The sequence below is a fragment of the Pseudophryne corroboree genome, chromosome 7 (assembly GCF_028390025.1).
Source record: "Pseudophryne corroboree isolate aPseCor3 chromosome 7, aPseCor3.hap2, whole genome shotgun sequence".
Lineage (NCBI taxonomy): Eukaryota > Metazoa > Chordata > Amphibia > Anura > Myobatrachidae > Pseudophryne > Pseudophryne corroboree.
In genome coordinates this window covers 35,090,082-35,116,930 of record NC_086450.1, presented here as the reverse complement: position 1 = coordinate 35,116,930, position 26,849 = coordinate 35,090,082, and the positions used below count along the sequence as shown (strand labels likewise).

The window sequence follows — 26,849 nt, the reverse complement described above, 5'->3', positions numbered from 1 at the left end:
TCTACCATAGGAGGGAAGAGAAGGTCACTCACCTTAGAGGAGTAGATGGTGTAGGGGTTCTTAGAAGATGCCAGGAGAGAGACGTTGAACTCAGTGGGAACATCACAAATGGCCGGGATTTTGTACTTCTCAGGCCCGAGTGTATACATGTCACCTTGGGGCGAGTAATACAGCTCTTCTAGTGTGAACAGTCCATATCCCTGAGTAAATGCCCCTTCAATCTAGTACAAAAATACATGAATACAGGTAAATGTAGATTTATCACATTTCTACTAAAATATATATATAAATATGCCAATGATGATAATGTTTAACATTACCGTGCTATTCTTACTTTATGCATTGTGAAACATTGCATGTGTGTTGTCTGTGCAAGCAGTAATATGTGTACAAATATATTATCAGCAGTGCCGTAACTAGACATTTTAGCGCTGTGTGCAAGAAATAGCATTGCCCCCCGCCCCCCTACATAGTTAAAATAGGGATAGTGTGCACCTAAGGCACGCGTAAAAATATAGGGGTGTGGCTTCACGGGAAGGGGCGTGGTCACATAATAATAGTACCAATTTACATTACACTACACAGTAGTGACACTTGTACATATTGCACCAGGTAGAGCCCCTCATACATGTTACGCCAGGTAGATCCCCCTACACACTTTACGCTAGATAGAGCATATTATGCCAGGTAGAGCCCTCATACACATAACTCCAGGTAGAGCCTCTTATACACATTACGCCAGGTAGAGCCCATTATACACATTATGCCAGGTGTATAATATAAAATGCAACATATCCCCGGCACTCCTCTTCCTTCAAGGGATATTTGCTCTGGTGCCCTCCTGGGGATGTTTGCTCTGGTGCCCTCCTGGGGGATATTTGCCCCCCCCCCCCCCCCCAATATACCAGAACAAACTGCAGGCGACACTCGGAGACTGTATCAGGCGTGGAATGAACCCCAACATGGGTGCCTTTATTGTGCACATCAACGTTTTGGGGAACAAGTTCCCTTCCTCGGGCCAGTGTAAAAACAATGTGTCACATCAAAAAAATAACATACATGTCACTTACTCCACCAATGACTTCCCCCCAGCACGCTCCGAGGCCGGCAGGAGCATGGAGTGTGCTGGGGGGAAAGTTATTGGTGCCCAGTTGTATAGAAGTTGTATATTTTATTTTAAAGACCACAGATTGTATTTAGAAGGATAAACAGATCAAAAGATAGTCAAAATCAGTCGAATAAAAAACATAAGAAATAAAAATAATTTTTTAAAACAAAAGAAGAATCATATATATATATGTATATATATATATATATATATTACAACGAGGGGTGTAGTACTGCTGACTGGCGGTCAGGAGACTGCCGGTCAGCTTACCAACGTCGGGATCCCGGCAGCATACCGACGCCGGGATCCCGGCGGGGAGGGGCGAGTGCAGCAAGCCCCTTGCAGGCTCGCTGCGCTCGCCACGCTGCGGGCTCGTTGGCGACCTGCGGACGCCACGGGTTCTATTCCCACTCTATGGGTGGCAGTGAAATTGTGTATAGCCCGGCGACAGCTTTCGGCCGGGAGGCAGCAATAGAAAGCTGGCCGCTCCAGTTGTGGCAGGTAAGCATTCTTTTCCTGCCACTTGGATGCGGCAATTGTATGCAGAGCACACAGGAGTGCAGGAACCGGAGGCGCAGCCGGAGCGGCAATCAGCGGAGCACATGGGGGCAAGAGGCGGCCAATCGGGGTGTATGTGGAAGGTGCGCCCACAGGACAAATGCGCTGTGGGCAATGCACCTTCTGCACACACCTAGTTACGGCCCTGATTATCAGCATAAATCTGCAGCGGATATTATAGCATTACAAGTGTAGCATTTAGCACATTTTTCAACACCGGATGATTTAGTTGCTCACAGAGCATTAGACCACTCCTCCCTTCCTTTGTACATTAGACCACTTCTCCCACCTTTGTACATTGGGCCACTCCTCCCTACCTGTCAGCATTAGGCCACTCCTTTCCAAACTTTGTACATTAGGCCACTCCTCCCTACCTTTGTACATTAGGCCACTCCTCCCTTCGTTTGTACAGTAGGCCATTCCTCCCTATGTGCATTAGGCCACTCCTCCCTATCTTTGTACATTAGGCCACTCCTCCCTACCTTTGTACAGTAGGCCACTCCTCCCTATGTGCATTAGGCCACTCCTCCCTATCTTTGTACATTAGGCCACTCCTCCCTACCTTTGTACATTCGGCCACTCCTCCCTGCCTATGTGCATTAGGCCACTCCTCCCTACCTTTTTGCATTAGGCCAATCCTCCCTAGCTTTGTGCATTAGACCACTCCTCCCTACCTTTGTGCATTAGGCCACACATCCCTTCCTTTGTGCATTAGACCACTCCTCCCTACCTTTGTGCATTAGGCCACACATCCCTTCCTTTGTGCATTAGACCACTCCTCCCTACCTTTGTGCATTAGGCCACACATCCCTTCCTTTGTGCATTAGACCACTCCTCCCTAACTTTGTGCATTAGGCCCCTCCTCCCCACCTTTCGCTGGTGGCACCATCTTCCATGTGAAAAGATGGAAAATGTGCAACAGATAGAAAAGTCTTTATTTACTGTCACCTGCTCCATCTTTCCAAATCCATCACAAGAAAGATGGCGCCGCTGACAAGAAGTAGAGTGACAGGAGCCTCTCAGACACACTCTTCCGGGTCCAGCTCTGTTGCAGGCAGTAACGAGATATGGCTTCGCTTCTGGTGGGGTCTGCTGTGCAGTGTTTGGGTCTGGGTACTGGGGAGTGAAACGCAGGGGAGTATCTCCCCGGGGTAAGAGTGGGTTGGTGAGGGGATACAGGGCTTTGGGATGGGGTGGGGGAGCTGGGAATGCAGCACGGAGTCTTCAGGGAGAGATATATTTATACTATATGTGTGTGTGTGTGTGTGTGTGTATATATATATATATATATATATATTTATTGACAGTTTCTTATATAGCGCAGCAAATTCCATTGCACTTTTTATATATAATCTGAGGGGGCCCCAGAGATAAAACTGTACTAAGCCCCAATTTCTGTTGCCAGCCCTGGAAGTAGGAGAGTATCCCACTGCAGGCATACTATTCTGGCTATTCTGCTAGGTATGTCTTGGCCAGAGGCCCATATGCACCACACAATCTAAACTCATAACGAATAGAAAACTTCATAATGAATAGTAAACTTCACCAGAGACAAAACAAATCATCCACCAACCCAAGTGCCACTGCTAGATAGCCTGCGCCGGGTTCCACTGTCACAGGGAGCGTGAGATTCCACTGCTGTAGGGAATGAGAGGCCCTGTTATGCGATCATACTTCCCTCTATCCTCTGTGGCAGTATGAAGGTAAATTGCATTAGTGAGCCATGGATTCTGTGTGGAGCAGGAAAAGAAAAGGAAGGTGTGAGGGCACCTAATGACTGCAGAGGAGAGTCAGTCTGGAAGACTGCTGCTGTCAGGAAAGGCTGCGGCCTGTGTATTCTGCCCAACTGGGGTTGAAGAAGCCAGTCAGAGCTCAGTGTGCTAGGAAGTCATTGATGGGCCAGGAGGCCTGTGTCTAAGCCTGTAGGAGACAGGGAAGACCCCAAAGTCTGGGACTGAGCTTATGCTGCCGAGAAGAAGCCAGGCCAGTGAGCTTTGAATGTGAGTAGGCTGGGAAGCCAAAGTTCATACCTGCAGGAGGCAGGGAGAACCAGAAAACTGAAACTGTGTTTGTGAGAAGCCAGACTGGAGCCTGTGCCAAATATATTGGGGGGCGTAAAAATAAGAATTTACTTACCGATAATTCTATTTCTCGTAGTCCGTAGTGGATGCTGGGGTCTCCGTCAGGACCATGGGGAATAGCGGCCCCGCAGGAGACAGGGCACAAAAGTAAAAGCTTTAGGATCAGGTGGTGTGCACTGGCTCCTCCCCCCATGACCCTCCTCCAAGCCTCAGTTAGGATACTGTGCCCGGACGAGCGTACACAATAAGGAAGGATTTTGAATCCCGGGTAAGACTCATACCAGCCACACCAATCACACTGTACAACCTGTGATCTGAACCCAGTTAACAGCATGATAACAGCGGAGCCTCTGAAAAGATGGCTCACAACAATAATAACCCGATTTTTGTAACAATAACTATGTACAAGTATTGCAGACAATCCGCACTTGGGATGGGCGCCCAGCATCCACTACGGACTACGAGAAATAGAATTATCGGTAAGTAAATTCTTATTTTCTCTGACGTCCTAAGTGGATGCTGGGGACTCCGTCAGGACCATGGGGATTATACCAAAGCTCCCAAACGGGCGGGAGAGTGCGGATGACTCTGCAGCACCGAATGAGAGAACTCCAGGTCCTCCTCAGCCAGGGTGTGCCCGTGACCAAGTAGCAGCTCGGCAAAGTTGTAAAGCCGAGACCCCTCGGGCAGCCGCCCAAGATGAGCCCACCTTCCTTGTGGAATGGGCATTTACATATTTTGGCTGTGGCAGGCCTGCCACAGAATGTGCAAGCTGAATTGTACTACACATCCAACTAGCAATCGTCTGCTTAGAAGCAAGAGCACCCAGTTTTTTGGGTGCCTACAGGATAACAGCAAGTCAGTTTTCCTGACTCCAACCGTCCTGGAAACCTATTTTCAGGGCCCTGACAACATCTAGCAACTTGGAGTCCTCCAAGTCCCTAGTAGCCGCAGGTACCACAATAAGCTGGTGCAGGTGAAACGCTGACACCACCTTAGGGAGAAACTGGGGACAAGTCCGCAGCTCTGCCCTGTCCGAATGGACAATCAGATATAAGCTTTGTGAGACAAAGCCGCCAATTCTGACACTCGCCTGGCAGAGGCCAGGGCCAACAGCATGGTCACTTTCCATGTGAGATATTTCAAATCCACAGATTTGAGCGGTTTAAACCAATGTGATTTGAGGAATCCCAGAACTACGTTGAGATCCCACAGTGCCACTGGAGGCACAAAAGGGGGTTGTATATGCAGTACTCCCTTGACAAACTTCTGGACTTCAGGAACTGAAGCCAATTTTTTCTGGAAGAAAATTGACAGGGCCGAAATTTGAACCTTAATGGACCCCAATTTGAGGCCCATAAACACTCCTGTTTGCAGGAAATGCAGGAATCGACCGAGTTGAAATTTCTTCGTGGGGCCTTCCTGGCCTCACACCATGCAACATATTTTCGCCACATGTGGTGATAATGTTGTGCGGTCACCTCCTTCCTGGCTTTGACCAGGGTAGGAATGACCTCTTCCGGAATGCCTTTTTCCCTTAGGATCCGGCGTTCCACCGCCATGCCGTCAAACGCAGCCGCGGTAAGTCTTGGAACAGACATGGTACTTGCTGAAGCAAGTCCCTTCTTAGCGGCAGAGGCCATGAGTCCTCTGTGAGCATTTCTTGAAGTTCCGGGTACCAAGTCCTTCTTGGCCAATCCGGAGCCACGAGTATAGTTCTTACTCCTCTACGTCTTATAATTCTCAGTACCTTGGGTATGAGAAGCAGAGGAGGGAACACATACACCGACTGGTACACCCACAGTGTTACCAGAACGTCCACAGCTATTGCCTGAGGGTCTCTTGACCTGGCGCAATACCTGTCCAGTTTTTTGTTCAGGCGGGACGCCATCATGTCCACCTTTGGTCTTTCCCAACGGTTCACAATCATGTGGAAGACTTCCCGATGAAGTCCCCACTCTCCCGGGTGGAGGTCGTGCCTGCTGAGGAAGTCTGCTTCCCAGTTGTCCACTCCCGGAATGAACACTGCTGACAGTGTTATCACATGATTTTCCGCCCAGCGAAGAATCCTTGCAGTTTCTGCCATTGCCCTCCTGCTTCTTGTGCCGCCCTGTCTGTTTACGTGGGCGACTGCCGTGATGTTGTCCCACTGGATCAATACCGGCTGACCTTGAAGCAGAGGTCTTGCTAAGCTTAGAGCATTGTAAATTGCCCTTAGCTCCAGTATATTTATGTGGAGAGAAGTCTCCAGACTATATCACACTCCCTGGAAATTTTTTCCCTGTGTGACTGCTCCCCAGCCTCTCAGGCTGGCATCCGTGGTCACCAGGACCCAGTCCTGAAAGCCGAATCTGCGGCCCTTTAATAGATGAGCACTCTGCAGCCACCGCAGAAGAAACACCCTTGTCCTTGGAGACAGGGTTATCCGCTGATGCATCTGAAGATGCGATCCGGACCATTTTCCAGCAGATCCCACTGAAAAGTTCTTGCGTGAAATCTGCCGAATGGAATCGCTTCGTAAGAAGCCACCATTTTTCCCAGGACCCTTGTGCAATGATGCACTGACACTTTTCCTGGTTTTAGGAGGTTCCTGACTAGCTCGGATAACTCACTGGCTTTCTTCTCCGGGAGAAACACCCTTTTCTGGACTGTGTCCAGAATCATCCCTAGGAACAGCAGACGTGTCGTCGGAAACAGCTACGATTTTGGAATATTTAGAATCCACCCGCGCTGTCGTAGAACTACTTGAGATATTGCTACTCCGACCTCCAACTGTTCTCTGGACCTTGCCCTTATCAGGAGATCGTCCATTTTCTTTGAAGAAGAATCATCATTTCGGCCATTACCTTGGTAAAGACCCGGGGTGCCGTGGACAATCCAAACGGCAGCGTCTGAAACTGATAGTGACAGTTCTGTACCACGAACCTGAGGTACCCTTGGTGAGACGGGCAAATTGGGACATGGAGGTAAGCATCCCTGATGTCCAGGGACACCCTATAGTCCCCTTCTTCCTGGTTCGCTATCACTGCTCTGAGTGACTCCATCTTGATTTGAACCTTTGTATGTAAGTGTTCAAATATTTCAGATTTAGAATAGGTCTCACCGAGCCGCCTGGCTTCAGTACCACAATATAGTGTGGAATAATACCCCTTTCCTTGTTGTAGGAGGGGTACTTTGATTATCACCTGCTGGGAATACAGCTTGTGAATTGTTTCCAATACTGCCTCCCTGTCGGAGGGAGACGTTGGTAAAGCAGACTTCAGGAACCTGCGAGGGGAAGACGTCTCGAATTTCCAATCTGTACCCCTGGGATACTACTTGTAGGCTCCAGGGGTCCACTTGCGAGTGAGCCCACTGCGTGCTGAAACTCTTGAGACGACCCCCCACCGCACCTGAGTCCGCTTGTACGGCCCCAGCGTCATGCTGAGGACTTGGTAGAAGCGGTGGAGGGCTTCTGTTCCTGGGAATGGGCTGCCTGCTGCAGTCTTCTTCCCTTTCCTCTATCCCTGGGCAGATATGACTGGCCTTTTGCCCGCTTGCCCTTATGGGGACGAAAGGACTGAGGCTGAAAAGACGGTGTCTTTTTCTGCTGAGATGTGACTTGGGGTAAAAAAGGTGGATTTTCCAGCTGTTGCCGTGGCCACCGGGTCCGATGGACCGACCCCAAATAACTCCTCCCCTTTATACGGCAATACTTCCATGTGCCGTTTGGAATCTGCATCACCTGACCACTGTCGTGTCCATAAACATCTTCTGGCAGATATGGACATCGCACTTACTCTTGATGCCAGAGTGCAAATATCCCTCTGTGCATCTCGCATATATAGAAATGCATCCTTTAAATGCTCTATAGTCAATAAAATACTGTCCCTGTCAAGGGTATCAATATTTTCAGTCAGGGAATCCGACCAAGCCACCCCAGCGCTGCACATCCAGGTTGAGGCGATCGCTGGTCGCAGTATAACACCAGTATGTGTGTATATACTTTTTAGGATATTTTCCAGCCTCCTATCAGCTGGCTCCTTGAGGGCGGCCGTATCTGGAGACGGTAACGCCACTTGTGATAAGCGTGTGAGCGCCTTATCCACCCTAAGGGGTGTTTCCCAACGCGCCCTAACTTCTGGCGGGAAAAGGTATACCGCCAATAATTTTCTATCGGGGGAAACCCACGCATCATCACACACTTCATTTAATTTATCTGATTCAGGAAAAACTACAGGTAGTTTTTTCACACCTCACATAATACCCTTTTTTGTGGTACTTGTAGTATCAGAAATATGTAACACCTCCTTCATTGCCCTTAACATGTAACGTGTGGCCCTAAAGGAAAATACGTTTGTTTCTTCACCGTCGACACTGGAGTCAGTGTCCGTGTCTGTGTCGACCGACTGAGGTAAATGGGCATTTTAAAGCCTCTGACGGTGTTTGAGACGCCTGGACAGGTACTAATTGGTTTGCCGGCCGTCTCATGTCGTCAACCGACCTTGCAGCGTGTTGACATTATCACGTAATTCCCTAAATAAGCCATCCATTCCGGTGTCGACTCCCTAGAGAGTGACATCACCATTACAGGCAATTGCTCCGTCTCCTCACCAACATCGTCCTCATACATGTCGACACACACGTACCGACACACAGCACACACACAGGGAATGCTCTGATAGAGGACAGGACCCCACTAGCCCTTTGGGCAGACAGAGGGAGAGTTTGCCAGCACACACCAAAACGCTATAATTATACAGGGACAACCTTTATATAAGTGTTTTCCCTTATAGCATCTTAATATATAATCATATCGCCAAATAAGTGCCCCCCCCTCTCTGTTTTAACCCTGTTTCTGTAGTGCAGTGCAGGGGAGAGCCTGGGAGCCTTCCCACCAGCAGTTCTGTGAGGGAAAATGGCGCTGTGTGCTGAGGAGAATAGGCCCCGCCCCCTTTTCGGCGGGCTTCTTCTCCCGTTTTTCTGACAACCTGGCAGGGGTTAAATACATCCATATAGCCCCAGAGGCTATATGTGATGTATTTTTAGCCAGTATAGGTACTTTCATTGCTGCCCAGGGCGCCCCCCCCAGCGCCCTGCACCCTCAGTGACCGTTGGTGTGAAGTCTGCTGAGAGCAATGGCGCACAGCTGCAGTGCTGTGCGCTACCTCATGAAGACTGAGAAGTCTTCAGCCGCCGATTTCTGGACCTCTTCTCTCTTCAGCATCTGCAAGGGGTCGGCGGCTCCGGTGACCCATCCAGGCTGTACCTGTGATCGTCCCTCTGGAGCTAGTGTCCAGTAGCCTAAGAAGCCAATCCATCCTGCACGCAGGTGAGTTCACTTCTTCTCCCCTAAGTCCCTCGTTGCAGTGAGCCTGTTGCCAGCAGGACTCACTGAAAATAAAAAACCTAATAAAACTTTTACTCTAAGCAGCTCTTTAGGAGAGCCACCTAGATTGCACCCTTCTCGGCCGGGCACAAAAACCTAACTGAGGTTTGGAGGAGGGTCATGGGGGGAGGAGCCAGTGCACACCACCTGATCCTAAAGCTTTTACTTTTGTGCCCTGTCTCCTGCGGGGCCGCTATTCCCCATGGTCCTGACGGAGTCCCCAGCATCCACTTAGGACGTCAGAGAAAGGGAGTTAGCGCCCTGAATGGGGCTAGGCAGGGCCGGTTCTAGGTATTTTGGCGCCCCGGGCGGAGAATAGGGGCATGGCTTCATAAAGGGGGCATGGTCAGTTACGCCCCCTGTAGAGTTGTGCCCCCATTTGTGAATATGGATACAGAGGCACCCACAGAGCTCAGGTAAGGTGTTGCAGAGTAGCAGCACCTGTCACTGTGAGGAGACACCACTCAGGCATATTGTGGAGGGCGACCTGGCTGCTTCTCTTTTGAGCCGGGGTGCAGCACAGAGCCCGACAGCTCCACCATCCTGCAGCACCGTGCGTCCAGCCAGCCGGGGGCCGGGATAGAAGAGCTGTAGGCAATCAGCGAGCTTGTGGGTGTGGCCTGTGAGTGCAGCCGCGAATCAGTAGAGGGAGGGCGGGGCGAGGTGTGTGCAGCGCCGGGTCTGCGTTCTTATGCTCAGTGCCGGGCTCGGAAGGTCCTCTCCAGGAAGGGAAACTAGACGCATAGCGTCTAGTTCCCTTCACTGTGGGGGGCACAGTAGCGTATCTTGCCATGGTGCGGCACCCTCCGGAAGGCGGCGCCCCGGGCAAAAGTCCTGCTTGCCCATGGCAAAATCCGCTACTGGGGCTAGGCTGTTTGTTGTTTCATTTATGCTGCCAGTAAAGCATTACTTCCATTTATTTACCTGAATAACTGTGTGTGGACCCTGACTATGCACTAAAGATATTGCACCGATATACCCATCACATAACCCCAGATCACCACCTACAGCCCCACGCTAACCCTTGCTGATGCAGGACACAATACATCATAAAAAGTTTGAAATGACTCTCTAAAACCATTGTTCACTACTTTACATAGTACAAAAAAAATATCTTCTTTTTCTTGATAGGTGGTCGTCCAACTGAGATGTGTTGCTTAAACATTACCCACCCTGGTAAGCTGGGACTCCCCCTCACTGCCAGCCAATCAAAAGCAGATTGTAATTGACTGATGGTAAAGAGACGGGTCGCTGTGCGGTGTGAAAGGGGCCATGGTGAATTCTCGGGTCGCCTGACCCGGTAATTCAACCCGGGAATAAAGAAGGGTTATTTCCGCGTTAAATACCGGGTCAGGTGCAGTGGGAACAGGTTATCTGGGTGGATGCGACCCAGCACCCGTTCACTGCGTAGGGAGAGGCGGCGCGGAGATGATCTCATCTCCCAGTGCAACCTCCGCACCCACCCCCGATGCCGGCTGACAGGATGGCGGTGTGTACGGTCCAATGCCGGGTCCTACCCGGGAAGGACCAGTTTCCATTCCCCGGGTGGGGCCCAGCATTGCGATGTGAAAGTGGTCCAACTGATACATTTTATATTCATTAGCTACCATCATGCAGTATACATTGAGGCTGTTACTATGACCTCGTCCATTTACAATTACTCAACAGTAAAGCATGTCAATGCAGATAAAGCTTGCCAATGGTTTGGTTCCCCTACCCATCACTAAAATACAGATCGCTAATTATATATATTTACTTATTTACGTATTAATATTTTGCAGCTTCAAAGTTCACCAACCTGACCGATGTCTATTCCTGGATTTATGCTCTCTCCGACGTCCATAACAATATCCGTGCGAAGGTTCTGTCAGACATAGGGTTTAAAATTGATCAGAATTTCAGCATTATCCGGTCTGTATTTTATTGTATTTTCATTTGAATGTACCTTATGTAACATAGTAATATAGTAACACAGTAACATAGTAATATAGTAACACAGTAACATAGTAACACAGTAACATAGTAACACAGTAACATAGTAACACAGTAACATAGTAACAGTAACATAATAACACAGTAACATAGTAACATAGTAACACAGTAACACAGTAACATAGTAACACAGTAACATAGTAACATAGTAAATGAGGTTGAATAGAGGCAAAATGCCCATCGTGTTCAACCTGTATTCTGTATTAAGTTGAGTTGATTATAATGTACCTGCTGAAGTAATGTTTTATGACTAGTTAACAACTATAAATCATGTTCCATCCGGATTATCAACGTCAATATTTTAAATGTTATAACCTTGGATATTATTTTCAATCAGAAAGTATCCAATCCATTTTTAAATGCATTTACAGAGTCCGCCATTACCACCTTCCCTGGCAGGGAATTCCAAATCGTTGCGTTGCGTACGGAATGTTCTCTCCTCTAGCCTCAGCGAGTGCCCACGTGTCCTAAACATAGTTTATGCCGGGTTGGTGAGCGCTGTGGGAAAGGGGGCTGTAGCACGGGTCGCAGCCATGTCAGGCTCCCGGCTGTGACCCGTGCTACAGATGGAAAAGGGGTATTAGTTTCTGGCCTAAGTCCCTATAATCTTTCTTAAGGACATCCCAACTGCTGCTAACTTTGTCGTTGGTGCCAACGTGCACCAAGACCGCTGGGTCGTTCCCAGCCCCTCCCAACAATCTATCTACCCAGTCCACGATGTGCCGCACCCGAGCACCCAGGAGACAACAGACCATACGGCGATCATGATTCCGGTAGCAGATTGCCCTATCTGCCTTCCTGATGATTAGAGTCCCCTACCACCCCATCTGCCTGTAATTATAAAGAGATTCATTATTAATAATACTCCTGTAGCAGAACTTTACTTTTCACCCACAGAATTGAGAGACTGTAGACTCCTACAGACCTGGGAGCCTTTGCACCCTGAGGGCTGTATTCAATAAGAGTATGAAACTGCCGTCTTGTCGGAAAGACGGCAGTTTCCGACTGGAATAAGTCGGAAGGGGTTCCGACCTATTCAATAGGGGCACATTTTTTCCGACAAGTCGGGAAACCCGACTTGTCGGAATGCTGTCGGAAAGCAGGTGGATCGGCGGAATACCCACCGACCCACCTGCTGCTGTCGGAAACGGGGCCAAATCCTACAGGTTTTGGCCCCCTTTCAGACAAACTCAATCCGACTTGAAAACAAGTTGGATTGTGGTGAGGAGACGGGGAGCGGTGCGGCGGGCTACGGGGATGATAATACCTGCAGTGACTCCTCCGCCGCCGCACAGATCACTCCTGCTGCCAGCTCCGTCCGCCGCTGGAAACTCCCCTGCCGGCCGCCTCACACTGCTCTCCCGCCGGCCGCCGCACATTACTCCCCCCGCCAGCCACCGCACACTACTCCCCCCGCCGCACACTGCTCCCCCGCCGGCCGCCTCACACTGCTCCCCCGCCGGCCACCTCACACTGCTCCCCTGCCGGCCGCCGCACACTACTCCCCCCGCCGGCCGCCGCACACTGCTCCCCCGCCGGACGCTGCACACTACTACCCCCGCCGGCCACCACACACTACTCCCCCCTGACAGCAGCGGCAGGACAGGACAGTTGGATTTAGCCGCTCTTTGATTAGGGGTTGTCGGGTCCATTCCGACAACTGCATGTTGAATATACCCCTGAGACTCCTACAGACCAGGGAGCCTTTGCACCCTGAGACTCCTACAGACCTGGGAGCCTTTGCACCCTGAGACTCCTACAGAGCTGGGAGCCTTTGCACCCTGAGACTCCTACAGACCTGGAAGCCTTTGCACCCTGAGACTCCTACAGACCTGGGAGCCTTTGCACCCTGAGACTCCTACAGACCTGGGAGCCTTTGCACCCTGAGACTCCTACAGAGCTGGGAGCCTTTGCACCCTGAGACTCCTACAGAGCTGGGAGCCTTTGCAACCTGAGACTCCTACAGACCTGGGAGCCTTTGCACCCCGAGACTCCTACAGACCTGGGAGCCTTTGCACCCCGAGACTTCTACAGACCTGGGAGCCTTTGCACCCCGAGACTCCTACAGACCTGGGAGCCTTTGCACCCCGAGACTCCTACAGACCTGGGAGCCTTTGCACCCTGAGACTCCTACAGACCTGGGAGCCTTTGCACCCTGAGACTCCTACAGACCTGGGAGCCTTTGCACTTATGCCCTCCAACGTCATTTTATCTAACGCACTGTTGCGCAGATGAGCTCTATCTGGTGAAAGAAATCAGCGACTTTTTTTGATTGCTAGGTGAACACAGGTTGATTGACAGGAAGCGGGCGTTTGCGGGTGGTAACTGTACGTTTTCTGGGAGTGTCAGGAAAAATGCAGGCGTTCCCAAGCGTTTTTAGGGAGAGAGTGTGTGATGTCAGCTCCGTCAGCGATCAGCCTGTTTGTATCGCACTGTAGGAGTAAGTCCTGGGCTACACACAGACTGCACAGACTGGAAAAATCATTCGATGGTGAGTGAGTTGCAAACGGATTTGCAGCTGTCCGGCATTTGCAAATCTTTCCGCACGGCATATGTAGACTTGCATGGGGCGGGTATTCACTTTGGCTGGGCGGTGACTATCTGATCGCAAACCTTTGGAAATTTGCAGAAGTGCGATCAAGTCTGAATTATACCCATGGTCACATCTGATGTGAACAGTCAGAAACGCCCACTAGGTAGCTGCTGGAAGATTATCTTCCAGCAGCCGCCAGTCTCATAGGTACCTCCCGGGCACTATGCACCCAGCAGAGAGAGCGGCCCACTGGTAAATCCTGCGCTGCCCCAATGTGCATCTCCAGTTGCTGCAAAGAGCAGTAGCCCCTGGGGCTCATGTTATCTCGCCCACCTGCCCCCACTGTGTACCTGGCAGCTGCAGAGCAGCAGCCGCCCAGGAAAGCCAGTAATCCCTGCCCGCTCCCATTGATTATACCAAAGAAGCAGCTATTGGAGAAATATAAGCATATTAGAGCCTCTTTCCCCAAGCTAGCATTGATTATCAATATTTATTGATTTCTCGATGCATCAGGGAATTATTTTTTTGTGTGATTTTTTTTTATTACTTTTTTCTTATTTTTTGTAATCAGAGCCCAACCATCGTTGCCTAAACCATCAATGTTTTCTAACAAAGGCCATCGATGGTACAGCAGTCAATGGCCATCACTACAGTATACCATAAAAATGTATATTTTTTAGGATATACTGGATTTAAAAAACAAAACAAAAAAAAACCTGTTCTTGATTTAATTCAATCATAAAAAAACCCCCCCAAAAAACAAAAACAATTTCTGGGTGGTTTTTGGATAAAATATTGGGGGTCATTCCGAGTTGTTCGCTCGCAAGTGGATTTTAGCAGATTTGCTCATGCTAAGCCGCCGCCTACTGGGAGTGAATCTTAGCATCTTAAAATTGCGAACGATGTATTCGCAATATTGCGATTACACACCTCGTAGCAGTTTCTGAGTAGCTCCAGACTTACTCGGCATCTGCGATCATTTCACTGCTTGTCGTTCCTGGTTTGACGTCACAAACACACCTAGCGTTCGCCCAGACACTCCCCCGTTTCTCCGGCCACTCCTGCGTTTTTTCCGGAAACGGTAGCGTTTTTTCCCACACGCCCATAAAACGGCCTGTTTTCGCCCAGTAACACCCATTTCCTGTCAATCACATTACGATCGCCAGAACGATGAAAATGCCGTGAGTAAAATTCCTAAGTGCATAGCAAATTTACTTGGCGCAGTCGCAGTGCGGACATTGCGCATGCGCATTAAGCGGAAAATCGCTGCGATGCAAAGATTTTTACCGAGCGAACAACTCGGAATGACCCCCATTAACCAGTTAAGTGGTTAATTAAATAAAAACATTTTTATCACACAATTTTGTCTTTCATCGTCATCTTAAAAATACATACTGATAAGGTACTTGTGCTTCCATAATGGCTGTCAAATGGGTTTACCCATGCAAGGCTAAGGCCGGTAACCGGTGAAGCTGTTTTTCCTCCAGCCATGGAGATTTGCACCCTTTGGTTTATGCCCATATGCAGGGGTTAAAGTGAGCGGGAACGGTGCAGAACTGCATTCCATCAGTTCCACTTGGAGACGGAATGCAGTTCCGCCTCCTCCGGCTCACCTCACCTGATGTGTGCCCGGCGCAGCAGGGAGATGCCAGACGCCCGCTGACATTGTGATCCCTCTCCACAGCGGAAGCCGGTGGCAGGAGCTCACTACTAAGCTCCGGCTTCCGGCTCTGTCAGTGTGCGCTATGGGAGAGACGTCACAACGTCTCTCCCATAGTGCCGAGAAGCAGACGCCGGAAGGACTGCTGCGGTCAGACGCGGGAGCGGGGCTTGGTAAGTATGGTGTTTTTTGTTTTTTTAACATATGTGTGAGTGCTTCTACTGGGGGAAAACTACAAAGGGGCAAGATACTGCGAGCAAACTACAAGGGGGCAAGCTACTGGGTGAAAACTACAAGGGGGCAAGCTACTAGGGGCAAACTACAAGGGGCCAACTACAAGGGGGCAAGTTACTGGGGGAAAACTACAAGGGGGCAAGATACTGGGAGGAAAACTACAAGGGGGCAAACTACTGGGGGCAAACTACAAGGGGGCAAGCTACTGGGGGCAAGCTACAAGGGGGCTAACTACTGGGGGCAAGCTACTGGGGCAAACTACAAGGGGGCAAGCTACTAGGGGCCAACTACAAGGGGGCAAGTTACTGGGGGCAAACTACAAGGGGGCAAGATAATGGGAGGAAAACTACAAGGGGGCAAACTACTGGGGGCAAACTACAAGGGGGCAAACTACAAGGGGGCTAACTACTGGGGGCAAGCTACTAGGGGCCAGCTACAAGGGGCCAACTACAAGGGGGCAAGTTACTGGGGGCAAACTACAAGGGGGCAAACTACAAGGGGGCAAGATACTGGGAGGAAAACTACAAGGGGGCAAGCTACAAGGGGGCGAACTACTGGGGGCAAACTACAAGGGGGCAAGCTACTGGGGGCAAACTACAAGGGGGCTAACTACTGGGGGCAAGCTACTGAGGCAAACTACTGGGGGCAAACTACAGGGGCGCATTAATACTGGGGGCATAACTACAGGGGCGCATTACTACTGAGGGCATAACTACAGGGGCTAAACTACTGGAGGCATTACTACTTGGGGCAAACTACATGGGGCTAAACTACAGGGGGAAAACTACAGGGGCGCATTACTACTGGGTGCATAACTACAGAGGCAAACTACTGGGGGCATTACTACTTGGGGGCTAAACTACAGGGGGGCTAAACTACAAGAGGCAAACTACAGGGGGGCATTACTACTGGGGGCTAAACTACAAGGGGGCAAACTACAAGGGGGCAAAACTACTGGGGGCTAAACTACAGGGCTAAACTACTGGGGGCATTACTACTTGAGGCAAACTACATGGGGCTAAACTACTGGGGGCTAAACTACTGGGGGACTAAACTACTGGGGGCATAACTGCAGTGGCTAAACTACAGGGGGCATTATCACTGGGGGCTAAACTACATGGGGCAAACTACATGAGGACTAAACTACAGGGGCTAAATTACTGGGGACATAACTACTGGGGCTAAACTACAGGGGGCTAAACGACTGGGGGCAATACTACACAGGGGCATTATCATTAAGGGCATTACTAATGGGGGCACTACTAATGAAGGCATTGTAAAGGGGGCACTTCATAAGGGGCATCACTCCTGGGGACATAAGGGGCACTACTACTGGAGGCATTGCATAAGGGGCGCCACTACTATGGGCTCTATATAAGGGGCACTACTACTGTGGGCACTACCAGTACAGTGGACATTGCATAAGGAGCACTACTAGTGTGGGCATTGTATAAGGGGCGCTACTGCTGTGGGCATTGTGTATTACGGGGTGCTACTACTGTGGGCATTATGTGTATCAGGGGTGCTTCTACTGTGGGCATTATTACTATTGCGTGTCCACACCCCTTTTTGGGACGTGCGCCTACGGCACTAGCAATACCTTTATTGCATGGGCGCTAGGGGGGGGGGGGGGTGAGATCCACCCCCTCTCTAGGACCACTTTAAGTACTGCCCATATGTTTGTTTTATATTTTAATGTATAACTACGTACAGTGGGCCTTATTCAGCATGGGTCGGAGATGCAGTACGTTCGCATACTTCCGATCTGTGCTGTACTGCCCATGCGCATTGCAGCCAGTTGCAGTTTTGCTAAAATAGCAAAATTGCAACTTAAGCTAAATAAGGTCCAGTATGTGGTTGGCTATCCCGTGGAATGTCTGGTTTATATGTTCTGTGTACCTAGGGAAGTTTCCATGTTCCCAAAAGTCATCAACTCAAAAAGAAGTTGCCAACTCTGGGCCAAATTCAGACCTGATGGTGGCAGCAAATTTGTTAGCAGATAGGCAAAACTATGGTGGTCATTCCGACATGATCGCACGCTGCGGATTTTCGCAGCGCAGCGATCAGGTCAGAACTGCGCATGCGTATGCACTCCAATGCGCAGACACGTCGTACAAGTGCAAAGCGGATTGGCGCCCAGCGATGGATTCTACGACTAATCCGTTCGCACGGGCGTTCGCACGGAGATTGACAGAAAGGAGGCATTTCTGGGTGTCAACTGACCGTTTTCCGGGAGAGGTTGGAGAAACGCAGGCGTGTCCAGGCATATGCAGGGCGGGTGTCTGACGTCAATTCCGGGACTGAACAAGCAGAAGTGATCGCAGCGGCTGAGTAAGGGGGTCATTCCGAGTTGATTGCTCGCTGCTGATTTTCGCAGTGCAGCGATCAGGTAAAAAAATGTCAAAACTGCGCATGCGTATGCACCGCAATGCGCAGGCGCATCGTACGGGTGCAAAGAGGATCGATGCTGGGTGATGGATTTAGCAAAGATTCCATTCGCACAGCCGAACGCAAGGTGATTGACAGAAAGAGGGCGTTTATGGGTGTCAACTGACCGTTTTCTGGGAGTGTTTGGAAAAACGCAGGCGTGTCCAGGCGTTTGCAGGGCGGGTGTCTGACGGAAAATCCGGCACCAAAAAGACTGAAGTGATCGCAAGGACTGAGTAAGTCCAGAGCTACTCTGAAACTGCACAAAATGTTTTTGCTGCGCTCGGCTGCACAGGCGTTCACACACTTGCAAAAGGAAATTACACTCCCCGGTGGGCGGCAACTATGCGTTCGCACGGCTGCTAAAAACAGCTAGCGAGCGATCAACTCGGAATGACCCCCTATGTGCACTGCAGGTGGGGCAGATATAAGATTTGGGTACGGTGTGTTAAAACTGAAATCTAAATTGCAGTGTAAAAATAAAGCAGCCAGTATTTATCCTGCACAGAGACAATATAGCCCACCCAAATCTAACTCTCTCTGCACATGTTACATCTGCCCCCCCCCCCTTCAGTGCACATGGGCCCTCATTCCGAGTTGTTCGTTCGCTAGCTGTTTTTAGCAGCATTGCAAATGCTAGGCCGCTGCCCTCTGGGAGTGTATCTTAGCTTAGCAGAATAGCGAACGAAAGATTAGCAGAACTGCTAATAAATAATTCTTTGCAGTTTCTGAGTAGCTCCGGACCTACTCCTAGATTGCGATCAGCTCAGTCCATTTAGTTCCTGGTTTGACGTCACAAACACACCCAGCGTTCGCCCAGACACTCCCCCGTTTCTCCAGACACTCCTGCGTTTTTTCCTGACACGCCTGCGTTTTTTAGCACACTCCCGGAAAACGCTCAGTTACCACCCAGAAACGCCCCTTTCCTGTCAATCACTCACCGATCAGCAGAGCGACTGAAAAGCGTTGCAGAATTCTTTTAGTTAAATAACTAAGCGCATGCGCCCTGCGTGCCTTGCGCATGCGCATTTAGCAACAAATCGCAGCATAGCGAAAATCAGCAATGAGTGAACAACTCGGAATGACCCCCATGGTTATGCCCATCTGCTAAAAAATTTGCTGCTACGGTCAGGTTTGAATTAGGCCCTCTGTCTGTCATTTATACCAAATTAAGAAGTAAGAGAATATATTATTTATTAACATCCCACCCAGTCATTAATGTGGTACAGAGTATTCATTTCCTTTGCATGCATGACTATATTAAATGAGAAAATCCAATTACCCTATTTAGAAACATACAGTAATTCTGTCTCTGTGTATCATGTGAGGCTCAGCTAGTAGTTTATAAAGAGAGTTCCTCGCTCCAGTAAGCCCAACAAACGGAACCATTACCTTGTGCCCTCCTGTCAGGCAGTCCAGCTCGATCTCAGAACATGCTGCGCCAAAGACATAATATGGGGCAGGATGACCCTCTCCCTTCTCCCAGTCCATGTCCGTGTCATATCCTCTGTGCGGGAGAGAGGTGTCAGTAACAGGGTGAATGATCACACAAGAGAATGTAAGATTATACTGACAAATGCCGGACATAGGGGCAAATGTATCCAGTCTTGGAGAGAGCTAAAGTGGAGTATTTATCCAAAGCAACCAATCAGCTTGTGTCATTTCATAGACTGTGCTAGATAATTGACAGTTGTTTTGGATGCCTTCTCCACTTTATATCTCTCCAAGGTTTGATACATCTCCCCACAAGATGTACTCATTCTGGGGGAGATGTTGCAAAGCTTGGAGACAGATAAAATGGAGAGAGATAAAGTATCAGCGTCTGTCACTTTACAGGCTGTATTTGAAAAATGACAAAAGCTGATTGGTTGGTAATTTATCTCTCTCCAAGCTTTGATATGTATTTCTCCCAGGGATGTTAACGGTTTTCTCCAGTCTAGGTTAGTTGTAAGTTATTTTCTTGTATTCGGGCTGCAGTGTTCCCCCGCGGACTCGCTTTGCTCGACACAGGTTACTATTCCCTATAGAGGATGACGTTGACCCAGTGCATGATGGGAAAGGTCCCTTCGGCAAAAGAGGATCTAGGCGCTAACATGTCCTTGCTACACTGGAAGTGTAGCGCTTGGCTATGATGTCACAGCAAAGCGCCACACTCCCGGTCTCTGAAAGCCACACCTGCGTGCAGAGGTAACAAACAAAGAGGGTGGGGTAAGAAGTTCTGAGTGGGGGAGCACGGCGGTGCTTAGGGTGCCTCCAGAGCTTAGTCAGTCCCTGCCTGCCAGTGGTGCATATAAGGAGTCGGACAGGCAGAAATGGTTCTCATGAATGGGTTTTAGATACCCAGAGGGTATGGGGTTAAAATAATTATCAAGGCTCACTAATTATAATTTCCAATTTTTAGATGCTGTACATGTGATGCTAATGTATGTGACTGTCCAGGGGTAGCTTTAACACCAGAAGGTTCAGCACAAACTGCATCAAAGGAGATAAAAGATGTAAAGTGTAAAATGACTTCCTGCAAAAGAAAATGAAATGATGTATGATTCCTCAGAAAGTCTCTGTTGCTGATGATTTTTGCCTGGAGGCTCTGATCATTCATAGCCCTTGTTAGTGCTGAGTGCTGCAGAGTTTATGGACTGAAGGCCTAATTCAAGGTTGGTTGCAAAAATAGGATTTTGATAACCTACCGGTAAATCCTTTTCTCCTAGTCCGTAGAGGATGCTGGGGTCCACTTCATGACCATGGGGTATAGACGGGATCCGCAGGAGACATGGGCACTTTTAATTGGGTGTGAACTGGCTCCTACCTCTATGCCCCTCCTCCAGATCTCAGTTGTAGGAACTGTGCCCAGGGAGACTGACATTTCGAGGAAAGGAATTACTTAACTAGTGGTGAGATATCTACCAACTCACACCCTCAACCATGCCGCACACATAACATTCAACATAACACACGCCAACAGGCATGAACTAATTGCAGCAACATGCTGAACCAAGATAACACAACTTGTGTAACTGTAATAACTAAACTGCAGGTAAAGTACGCACTGGGACGGGCGCCCAGCATCCTCTACGGACTAGGAGAAATGGATTTACCGGTAGGTTATCAAAATCCTATTTTCTCATATGTCCTAGAGGATGCTGGGGTCCACTTCATGACCATGGGGTTTATACCAAAGCTCCAGTACGGGCGGGAGAGTGCGGATGACCCTGCAGCACCGATTGACCGAGCTTGAGTTCCTCATCGGCCAAAGTGTCAAACTTGTGGAATTTTGCAAATGTGTTTGACCCTGACCAAGTAGCTGCTCGGCAAAGTTGTAATGCCGAGACCCCCCTGGGCAGCTGCCCAGGAGGAGCCCACCTTCCTAGTAGAATGGGCCTTCCCCGACATCAGTAACGGCAATCCAGCCGTAGAATGAGCTTGCTGAATCATACCTCTGATTCAGCGCGCAATAGTCTGCTTGGAAGCAGGACACCCAATCTTGTTGGGAGCATACAGGACAAACAAAACCTCTGTTTTCCGGATTCGAGCTGTTCTAGCGACATAAATCTTCAAAGCTCTAACCACATCTAGAGGATTTGACTCAGTGAACGTGTCAGTAGCAACTAGCACCACAATAGGTTGGTTTATGTGGAAAGAGGAAACCACCTTTGGAAGAAAATGTTGACGAGTTCTCAACTCTGCCCTATCTTCATGGAAGATCAGGTAAGGGCTCTTGTGGGTCAAGGCCCCCAATTCAGACACCCGCCTTGCGGATGCCAACGCCAAAAGCATCACCACTTTCCAAGTGAGAAACTTCAACTCTATTTCTTGTAGAGGCTCAAACCAACCCGATTGAAGGAACTGCAACACCACATGAAGGTCCGATGGTGCCACTGGAGGCACAAATGGAGGCTGGATGTGCAGAACCCCTTTCACGAACGTCTGAACTTCTGGAAAGGAGGCCAATTGTTTTTGAAAGAAAACTTATAAGGCCGAAATCTGGACCTTGATTGACCCCAATCTAAGGCCCGCATCCACACCAGCCTGCAGAAAATGGAGAAAACGTCCCAACTCAAACTCTTCCGTAGGAGCCTTCTTGGATTCACACCAAGACATATTTTCTCCAAATACGGTGGTAATGTTTAGACGTTACTCCTTTCCTGGCCTGAATAAGAGTGGGGATGACTTCCTTGGTAATACCCTTTCGGGCTAGGATCCGACGCTAAACAGACATGCCGTCAAACGTAGCCGCGGTAAGTCTTGATACACACACGGCCCCTGCTGTAGTAGGTCCTCTCGAGGAGGAAGAGGCCGAGGATCTTCTATGAGATCTGGATACCAAGCCCTCCTTGGCCAGTCTGGGGCAATGAAGATTGCTCAAACTCTTGTTCTTATTGTTATTTTGAGAACTTTTGGAATCAGTGGAAGTGGAGGGAAAACATATACCGACCGAAACACCCACTGGGTCACCAGTGTATCCACTGCTATTGCTTGAGGGTCTCTCGACCTGGAACAATATCTCTGAAGCTTCTTGTTTAGACGAGATGCCATCATGTCTACTTGAGGAACTCCACAAAGACTCGTCACCTCTGCCAAGACTTCTTGGTGGAGGCCCCACTCTCCTGGATGGAGATCGTGTCTGCTGAGGAAGTCTTCTTCCGAGTTGTCCACTCCCGGAATGAAAATTGCAGACAGAGCTCTAACATGTCTTGTCACCTCTGCCATTGCCGCTCTGCTTTTCGTTCTGCCTTGCCTGTTTATGTACGCGACTGCTGGATATGCACGGGATCTTGAAGAAGATGTACCGCTTGTAGAAGGCCGTTGTAAATGGCTCTCAATTCCAGAACGTTTATGTGAAGGCAGGCTTCCTGACTTGACCATTTTCCTTGGAAGCTTTCCCCTTTCCTTGGAAGCTTTCCCCCTGTGTGACAGCTCTCCAGCCTCGGAGACTTGCATCCGTGGTTATTAGGACCCAGTCGTGAATCCCAAACCTGCGTCCCTCTAGTAGGTGAGAACTGTGTAGCCACCACAGGAGCGAAATCCTGGCTTTGGGGGACAGGATTATTTTCCGGTGTATGTGTAGGTGGCATCCGGACCACTTGTCCAACAGGTCCCACTGGAATACTCTGGCATGAAATCTGCCAAACTGTATGGCCTCGTAGGCCGCTACCATTTCCCCCAACAACCGAATGCATTGATGGATCGACACGCTTGTTGGTTTCAATATTTGTTTGACCATTTTCTGGATTTTCAGAGCCTTTTCCACTGGAAGAAATACTCTCCATACTTCTGTGTCCAGAATCATCCCTAAAAAGGCCAATCTTGTCGTCGGTTCCAACTGCGACTTTGGAAAATTCATGATCCAACCGTTTTGTTGGAGTATTGACAGGGAGAGTGCGATGTTCTTCACCAACTGTTCCCTGGATCTCGCTTTTATCAGGAGATCGTCCAGATAAGGAATTATTTTGACTCCTTTTTAACGAAGGCGGACCATCATCTCCGCCATCACCTTGGTGAATACCCTCGGTGCCGTGGAGAGTCCGAACGGCAACGTCTGAAACTGGTAATGGCAACCCTGTACTGCGAATCTCAGATAAGCTTGGTGAGGAGGATAAATGGGAACATGCAAGTAAGCATCTTTTAGGTCTACTGACACCATGAAGTCCCCCTCTTCCAGACTGGATATCACTACCCTCAGGGATTCCATCTTGAACTTGAACCTTTTCAGGTAGAGATTCAGATTTTTCAGGTTTAAAATCGGTCTGACCGAGCCGTCCGGCTTCGGAACTACGAAGAGGCTTGAATAAAAAAAAACCTTCTCCTTACTGTGCCAAGGGTACCAGGACAATCTAGTTTGTACCCATGGGACACTATTTGTAAGACCCATTGGTCCAGGCCAGATTGAATCCAGACTTGGCTGAAAAGTTTCAGACGTGCTCCCACCCGAGCGGACTCCCGCAACGGAGCCCCAGCGTTATACTGCAGATTTGGCAGAAGCAGGGGTGGACTTCTGCTCCTGCGATCCGTGAGACGCTGCGGATTTCTTTCCTTTTCCCCTTCCCTGCAAAAAAAAAAAAAAAAAAAAAGTGGAGACCTTTGGCCTTTTTGTATTTGTTTGGCAGAAAGGACTGTATGTGAGATTGATGTGTCTTTTTCGCCGGTGTAGGAGCATAAGGCAAGAATGTCGACTTACCTCCGGTAGCCGCCGAGACTAACGCATCCAGCCCATCACCAAACAAGGCCTCACCTTTATACGGGAGAGCCTCCATATTTTATTTTGGAATCTACATCAGCATTTTTTCATTTTCTGTATGAGATTCAGTCCAACCTCTTACTGATATAATTCACACTATCATGTAACCTTTCACCCAGTCAGGCTCTTGGTGTCATATTACACCTCTGTGTCCCTAACATGTCTCCACAGAGTTCCCTGCCACAGACATGTCACACACGTGCAGAACCACACCACAGACACTCCGGGATTTATAGGGGACAGACCCACAGTAAAATCTGTCAGAGGGACACAGATGGGATTTGCCAGTTCACAACCCAGTGCCAGTAACACAATGTCTGTGAACACAAAATGCCCACTGACATTCAGCGCTTTTATAATGTTAATCACACAATTATATAGCACCAAATTCACTGTGGCCCCCCCTGTCAGTAGTGGAGGAGGACCAGTGTTCTCTCTGCAGCCTGAGGAGAGAGAGAGAAAATGGCGCTGAGCAGTGTGCTGGCTGACTGAGGAGGAAGCTCCACTCTTCAATGGTGTGTTTCTCCTCAGCTTTTATGAGGTAATTTTTTATACTGGCGGGGGTAGGACTGTGCCTCAGCAACTTATGCCACTTATTTATGCCAGTTTCCATAGGTTTCATGCTGCTCAGCGGGCCCCCCCCCGCGTCCTGCAGTGCCTGTGTATGTGTGGGCAACATGGCGCGCTGCGCTCCTGCCAGCCGCGCTGTACCTTTAGCCGTCACTTTCTTGATTGAAGATCTGTCTTCTAACACTCACCTGTCTTCTGACTTCTGGCTCTGTGAGGGGGGTTACGGCGTGCTGTGGGAGTGAGCATCTAGGCACGGCTAGTGTTCAGTTCCCTTCAGGAGCTAATGGTGTCCTGTCAGCCAGAAGCAGAGCCATAATACTCTTTAGGAAGTTGGTTCCTACTTCTGCCCCCTCAGTCCCACGAAGCAGGGAGTCTGATGCCAGCAGATCTCCCTGAAAATAAAAAACCTAACATAAGTCTTTTCAGAGAAACTCAGTAGAGCTCCTCAGAGTGCATCCAGTCGACCTGGGCACATTTCTACAACTGAGGTCTGGTGGAGGGGCATAGAGGGAGGAGCCAGTTCACACCCAATGAAAAGTGTTTAGAGTGCCCATGGCTCCTGCGGATCCCGTCTATACCCCATGGTCATGAAGTGGACCCCAGGATCCTCTAGGACGTATGAGAAACAACATTTTCCTCTAATGGTCAAAACCATGCTGCACTGCAGGTGGGGCAGATGTAACGTGCAGAGAGAGTTAGATTTGAGTGGAGTGTGTTCAAACTGAAATCTAAATTGCAATGTAAAAATAAAGCAGCCAGTATTTACCCTGCACAGAAACACTATAACCCACCCAAATCTAACTCTCTCTGCACGTTACATCTGCCCCACCTGCAGTGCACATGGTTTTGCCCATTAGAGTAAAATGTTCTTTTGCAATCAACCTTTGCCCTAACAGCAAAGTGTTACTGAAATGACCAATTTACCATGAATACTGTATAATCCATTTATTGTTTTCTCTGTGTTCCGCTCTTTTTATCTTTTCGGGTATATTGCCACTTTCTCGTTACCCTAGTCTAGGGGTGGGCAACAGGCGGCCCGCGGGCCGGATGCGGCCCGCGGACCGATCGTGCCTGGCCCGCTGTGCCCCATTAGAGTGCAATGACAAGCGGCCCGACAGGCCGCTTGTCATTGCACTGTTCTCAGACGAGGCGCCGCTGAGGAAATCCCGGTCACGTCACAAGGTCAGCTGACCGGGATTTCCTCTGTTACCAAGCGCGCTGGGCGGCACGGGGGGCGGGCACTGCGCTTGGCGGCTGAGTGAGGAGAAGAAGCAGCGGCCAGCGAGCGGGAGCAAGAGGCCACATCAGCAGTGACTCCAGGCGGCATCATCGGACAGCGGGGATCGTCTGCCACTGTGACGAACAGGTAAACCCCCTGTCCTGCCAGCCCCTGGATCACTGCTTAAGCTGCCATATAGGTTTAGGGGTGGGGAGGCAGCTGAGTTAAAAACTACAATATGGGTTTAGGGGAGGGAGGGGATAGGGGGGTAGGGACTGTCTGCCGTAATGTGTAAAAAGGGGGATGATGTCTGCCATAATGTGTAAAAACGGAGGCACTATCTGCTGTAATGTGTAAAAAGGGGGACGATGTCTGCCGTAATGTGTAAAAAGGGGACGCAGTCTGCCGTAATGTGTAAAAAGTGGACGCAGTCTGCCGTAATGTGTAAAAAGGGGGACAATGTCTGCCGTAATGTGTAAAAACGGGGGCGCTGTCTGCTGTAATGTGTAAAAAGGGGGATGATGTCTGCCGTAATGTGTAAAAAGTGGACGCAGTCTGCTGTAATGTGTAAAAAGGGGAACAATGTCTGCCGTAATGTGTAAAAACGGGGGCGCTGTCTGCTGTAATGTGTAAAAAGGGGGATGATGTCTACCGTAATGTGTAAAAAGTGGACGCAGTCTGCCGTAATGTGTAAAAACGGGGGCGCTGTCTGCTGTAATGTGTAAAAAGGGGGACGATGTCTGCCGTAATGTGTAAAAAGGGGACGCTATCTGCCGTAATGTGTAAAAAGGGGACTCTTTTTGAGTATTTTGTGTGTGGCCCTCGAATATTCGTTGGAAGTGTTAAGCGGCCCCCCAGCTGAAA

At 49.4% G+C, this 26,849-nt stretch overlaps 1 protein-coding gene across 5 annotated transcripts in view; it reads right to left on the bottom strand.

Moving 5' to 3' along the window:
* LOC134944371 (aldehyde oxidase 1-like) overlaps window positions 1-26,849 on the bottom strand; it is a 267,367-nt gene that overhangs the window by 8,560 nt on the left and 231,958 nt on the right. For all 5 annotated transcript variants that reach the window (XM_063932949.1, XM_063932950.1, XM_063932951.1 and 2 more), the window contains 3 exons: window positions 19,354-19,468; window positions 10,914-10,979; window positions 33-221 (listed from right to left, as the gene is read on the bottom strand). In XM_063932949.1, the coding sequence (XP_063789019.1) occupies window positions 33-221; window positions 10,914-10,979; window positions 19,354-19,468 (370 nt within the window). The remainder of the gene's footprint in view (window positions 1-32; window positions 222-10,913; window positions 10,980-19,353; window positions 19,469-26,849) is intronic.